The 5,688-nt window shown below is 42.1% G+C and overlaps 1 protein-coding gene across 3 annotated transcripts in view; it reads right to left on the bottom strand.

Moving 5' to 3' along the window:
* Positions 1-2,670: 2,670 nt before the first annotated feature.
* Positions 2,671-5,688, bottom strand: part of ptpn12 (protein tyrosine phosphatase non-receptor type 12) — a 56,015-nt gene continuing 52,997 nt past the window's right edge. For 2 of the 3 annotated variants that reach the window (XM_027163798.2, XM_027163800.2), the window contains one exon: positions 2,671-3,834. In XM_027163798.2, coding sequence (XP_027019599.2) covers positions 3,770-3,834 — 65 coding nt within the window. In that variant the 3' untranslated portion in view covers positions 2,671-3,769. The remainder of the gene's footprint in view (positions 3,835-5,688) is intronic. The other variant, XM_027163799.2, reaches the window with a different exon arrangement.

The raw sequence follows: 5,688 nt of genomic DNA, 5'->3' as shown, positions 1-5,688 counted from the left end.
GCCATCTAGTGGTGCGCATGTGCAGTTACTACATGTGCGGACGTGTTGCGGTGAGACACATCGGTGCCACACGGTTCTCCTGGCAGTTCGGTTTGGGAAACGTCCTGCACACTTACGAAAGCCATTTCTAACCTACATCAAAATAAAAGTCATCTCACCTCACTATATATATATATATATATATATATATATATATATATATATATATATATATACGCACACACACACGCATATATATATATTCAGATCATCAAACAAATTTAAATATTAGTCAAAGATAACACAAGTAAACACAACATGCATTTTTAAATGGAGGTTTTTATTAATAAGGGAAAACAAAATCCAAACCCACATGGCCCTGTGTTTGCGGGGAAGTTGTCCTGTCCCCTTTAAAAACACCCCAAAGCATAATTTTTGGTGGAGATGGTGTTCTTGGGGTCATAGGCACAGGGCTCTCAAGTTTTGAAGACAGGCAAGAGTGACATTTCCAACCCCACAGCAAACCCCCCACAAAAAAAAAAAAAAAAAATGTTTCACTTGGATCACTGACCACATTTTAACCAAATACAAATTATTTGTTCAATTTCCATTTATTAATATGTGTGTGTGTGTGTGTGAGAGAGAGAGAGAGAGAGAGAGAGAGATTGAGATTATGACTTGTGTTGTTTATTGTAAGTGTTTGTTGCCTTTGGACTCCTTTATCATTTGTAATGTTGCTCCCATATAAAACAGTTTGGCTCAAGCCCAGCCATTTTTAGGCTCATGATTGAGGACAATGTCCTGTCCAGAGACAAACTGTTTCATGTTGAGGTTTTATTCAAACCGACCATCAAAAATACCCTCTCTAATGAATTTTTTTTCATTGGTTGTTGCATTAAATCTTACCCAGATAGTGCTATTATCTGCTTGGCTAATGTGTAGCTTCTTTTTTTTAATTAGCTTATGTCAGACTCGACTAAGAACTCCAGGGGTGACGCGCTTGATTCCTGCCCGGTTCCATAGAGACAGCGGTGCAGCTTATCAAATATATGATAAATAGTAAAAAGTGTGGTGGGAGAGCGGGAGAAAATACCAAAATGCGTGACTGTCTCTTTCAATGTGTGACACTTGACAGCCCTGTAGGCAGCATTCATCTTCCAAACATGGTGAGTTGAGTTGGTGCCAAAGAGCTTGAATTTGGTCTCATCTGACCACAACACTTTCACCCATTTCTCCTCTGAATTGTTCAGATGTCCATTGGCAACCTTCAGATGGGCCTGTACATGTGCTTTCTTGAGCAGGAGGACCTTGCCAAAGCTGCAGGATTTCAGTCCCTCATGGCATAGTGTGTTACCAATTGTTTTCTTGGTAAGTTTGGGCCCAGCTTCCTTGAGATCCTTGACAAAAGCCTCCAATGTAGTTCTGGGTTGATTCCTCACCGCGCTCATGCTCATTGAAACTCCACGAGGTGAGATCTTGAATGGAGCCCCAGACCAAGGGAGATTGACAGTTATTTTATTTCTCTTCCATTTGCACATAATCGCACCAGCTGTTGTCACCTTCTCAACACACTGCTTGGCGATGGTTTTGTAGCCCATTCCAGCCTTGTGTAGGTCTACAGTCTTGTCCCTGACATTCTTGGATAGCCAGAAATCTTGCTGATTGATAGGGAATCAAATACTTATTTCACTCATTAAAATGCAAATCAATTTATAACTTTTTTCAAATGTTTTTTCTGGATTTTTTTTGTTATTCTGTCTCTAATTTTAATGGTAGGTTTATTTTAAAAGTGATTATAGTGATCTTTTATTTGTCCTTGAGCAAACATACAAAATCAGCAGGGAATCAAATTTTTCCCCCTCTCTGTGTGTGTGTTAATGTGGATCATGCCTCATGAACCCAATCTCACTGTATCACCTTACATTTTTCAGTGTTGATCCTCAAGCTGGTGCAGATTAAAGAACCCCAACAGCAGTTACAGAAAACTTGATTTTCCAGTGGAGTTGTTCTGTTTAAATATAATTTTCTCAAAAAAAAAAAACAAAAAAAAACCACCAACTCCAAGAATCAGAAGTGGATTCTTTCTGAATGGATCATGGCTACCATCAGCCAATCAGATTTCAACAGACAAATCAGTGTTAGAAATGAATCACTGTCATGAAATGTTCTGATTTTATTGATCCTGGTCACTGAATATTATTACTATTATTATTATGATGATCATGAGTGCTTTTACCCCCACAGTTTGCTTCATGTTGCTGTAATTAGTTGTTTTTCCTTTCTATATATTCACCTTTTCTTGTTTTTAGAGTGGTAACAAAACCAGAGAACACCTGTACTGTATATCTACATGTATGAAACTATTGAAGCTTGCCCTATAAAAGTAACCCAGTGGATCAGAGATCATCTAATTAAAACTGCACTTCCTGTGTGGACACACACAGGTTCTGCAAGCAGCAAAATATCTCTAATGGTTCTTTTAGTTCTTATACTGAATTCCACTGTTATCACCCAGTTCTTACAGACGTTTATGTGGTGTTCAGAGCTGTTGTAAGTTTGTTGAGTTTGAGAGAAAACCCATCGGCAAATAAGTACCGTTCTTTGTTTATTGTGGAAGCACTGTAAAGATGATAGTAACTGTCCTTTTTACACCCATCAGTTATTAGTGACAAATAAGGCAGACGACTTCCCTCTTGGTGTCCTTTTTTTTTACTGAGAAATTGATTGATTTATGCAACATACTAACAGGGTTGTTGAGAAGGATCCCAGAGGCTTGAAAGCAATGCAAGACACACACACACACACACACGCACACGCACGCACGCACTCGCACGCTCTCGCGCACACTCACGCACTCGCACACACCCTCACGCACTCGCACACACCCTCACGCACTCGCACACACCCTCACTCGCACACAAGGGGGGGGGGCATGCAAAAAGGCACAGTGAGGCTCGGAGGCCAGTGATATGGGGATTAGGGGTTGGGGGGGTTGTTAAGAGAGCATTTACAAAAATAACCTTTGAAATACAATTTACAAAAAAGCATTATTACAATCTTGAGCCCGTGATATCTCAGGAAATAGCCAATAAAACAGCTAACTTTTGGAAAAACGAACTCCAAACACTGAAAATGGAAAGGGGAGGGGCTTGTGATGACAGGAGCAAATAATTTACAGGTAACAGCACATGGGGCATCATGCACAGACTTCTTACATCTTCTGTTAATAAGAATATTCAGCAATAGCACATTTTGTACATCTATAAAACAGCATATTGGGCTATCAAGGAGTTAACAGGAAAAAAAGCTAAATATAAATGAACAGACAGACAGACAGACAGACAGTAGTTCTCAGTCCCTACAGGTGTGATTTTATATATATGTATATATATCTTACTGAATTGTCATAGAAATCAAAACCTATAGAAAGAGAGATGACTGATTTCCGGGTCAGCGATGCATACTGCTTTTTGGGCTTTTGTCCAATCCGGCTTTGTTTTTTGCTAGAGGGAAATAAGCCAAGATTGCGTTCCCAGTGAGGAGAAAGCGTAGCACCATTGTAGCGAGCCCCTGGTGGTCAGCACCCCTACAGCACCAGGAGAGCGTGTGACCACAGCATGGAAGATTATCTTAACCACAGTCTGATTGTTCTGGACACTAATCATGGTGCATATTTGGAGAGACAGGCTTTGATACTCTTTCTCCAATAACACTTCGAGGACCAGGAGAGCGGTGATATTAAAGCTGTGTTGTGACGGTGCAAGTAGGGTCAAGTGTCGAAGGGCTTTGATCATGTCCACTCAGACGGAGGGTTTCTTGGGCCTTTGGGATGTGTGCAGCGGTTCCCGAATCCTGCTGAGCAGAGTAGAGTAAAGCAGAGAAAGGAAACGATGGTAAGACATTTAGGAGCTTAAGTAAACAGCAGAAACTGTCCTTGAGCATTGTGCAGGGTTGCAGGTTTTATAAATAGGAATGACCCGTTTACCCACTACCGTGTCCCTTCATGTGTTATAATGTGCAGTGGCCCAGATGCTTCCTAACAAGAACAACTTCTTCCATCCCAGGATATGCCGTTCAAAGTGAATACCCCATTGGAAAGCCCAGTCCGACTGAATCGATTCATGTCACTTTCACATACACTTAGTGATGTATTTAATCTTATATTTATGTACACAGTCATCTCACACTGAGGAGCTCTACAACATCAGGAACCTGACCGTGTGTTAGGATCAATGCTAAACTGTGTCAGAGACAGAAATAAAGCCTTCAGTAAATTTGTTGAGGAAAAAATACTAATAATTTTAACATCTCACTGGACGTGTTCCTACACTGCTCCTTGGATAGATTAATGACACTTTTGGCCCTTTGTGTTAAAATTTGTCCTTCTAGTAACAAAACGTCAAACATGTCATCCACTGTAGTGTTCTGTGGTCTCTCAGGTCTTTTGGTGTTCCTGAGCTAAGTGGTGCCTTCTTTCTATTCAAGAAAACACCAGCAGATTTTGCCAAACCTAACGTCTGCTCTGTCTCTCTCGCTCTCTGTGTCTGTCTCCCTCTCTCTCTCTCTCTCTCTCTCTCTCTCTCTTCCATGTATTGTATTGCCAAAGCATTTAAAATGGCAAGGAATGAAAACTAAATTATAAGATCAACAAAAATAAATAAACCAACAACTAAAAGGAAAGCAAAATAAAAGCTCAAAAATCTGTAGGCATAAGCGAGGTGTGGATCCTTGTGCACATTACCGATTGGTCGACTCGACTCCCTCTTGTTGTGACAGGTATGAATCTACAAAGCTGCTAAAGAAATGCAGTTTCTCTTTTTTCTCCAAGCAAATATTGTAGTTTTGTGTAGATCTCCAGTTTAATAAAGGCAGAACAAATCATTTCAAACTTGTAAAAATTGTTTTCATATTTTCCCAGTTAGGACAGTTAGTGGTTAAGAAGTGGATCGCTGTCTCTACCTCCCCTTGTCTGTCTGTCTACCTCCCCTTGTCTGTCTGTCTACCTCCCCTTGTCTGTCTGTCTACCTCCCCTTGTCTGTCTGTCTACCTCCCCTTGTCTGTCTGTCTACCTCCCCTTGTCTGTCTGTCTACCTCCCCTTGTCTGTCTGTCTACCTCCCCTTGTCTGTCTGTCTACCTCCCCTTGTCTGTCTGTCTACCTCCCCTTGTCTGTCTGTCTACCTCCCCTTGTCTGTCTGTCTACCTCCCCTTGTCTGTCTGTCTACCTCCCCTTGTCTGTCTGTCTACCTCCCCTTGTCTGTCTGTCTACCTCCCCTTGTCTGTCTGTCTACCTCCCCTTGTCTGTCTGTCTACCTCCCCTTGTCTGTCTGTCTACCTCCCCTTGTCTGTCTGTCTACCTCCCCTTGTCTGTCTGTCTACCTCCCCTTGTCTGTCTGTCTACCTCCCCTTGTCTGTCTGTCTACCTCCCCTTGTCTGTCTGTCTACCTCCCCTTGTCTGTCTGTCTACCTCCCCTTGTCTGTCTGTCTACCTCCCCTTGTCTGTCTGTCTACCTCCCCTTGTCTGTCTGTCTACCTCCCCTTGTCTGTCTGTCTACCTCCCCTTGTCTGTCTGTCTACCTCCCCTTGTCTGTCTGCCTGTCTGTCAGTTACTCTGCCTGCCTGTCTGTCAGTTACTCTGCCTGCCTGTCTGTCAGTTACTCTGCCTGCCTGTCTGTCAGTTGCTCTGCCTGCCTGTCTGTTAGTTACTCTGC

The sequence above is a fragment of the Tachysurus fulvidraco genome, chromosome 10, assembly GCF_022655615.1.
Source record: "Tachysurus fulvidraco isolate hzauxx_2018 chromosome 10, HZAU_PFXX_2.0, whole genome shotgun sequence".
NCBI classification, from domain to species: domain Eukaryota; kingdom Metazoa; phylum Chordata; class Actinopteri; order Siluriformes; family Bagridae; genus Tachysurus; species Tachysurus fulvidraco.
The sequence above is the reverse complement of the archived record's forward strand: the minus strand, read 5'-3'. Positions and strand labels throughout refer to the sequence as shown.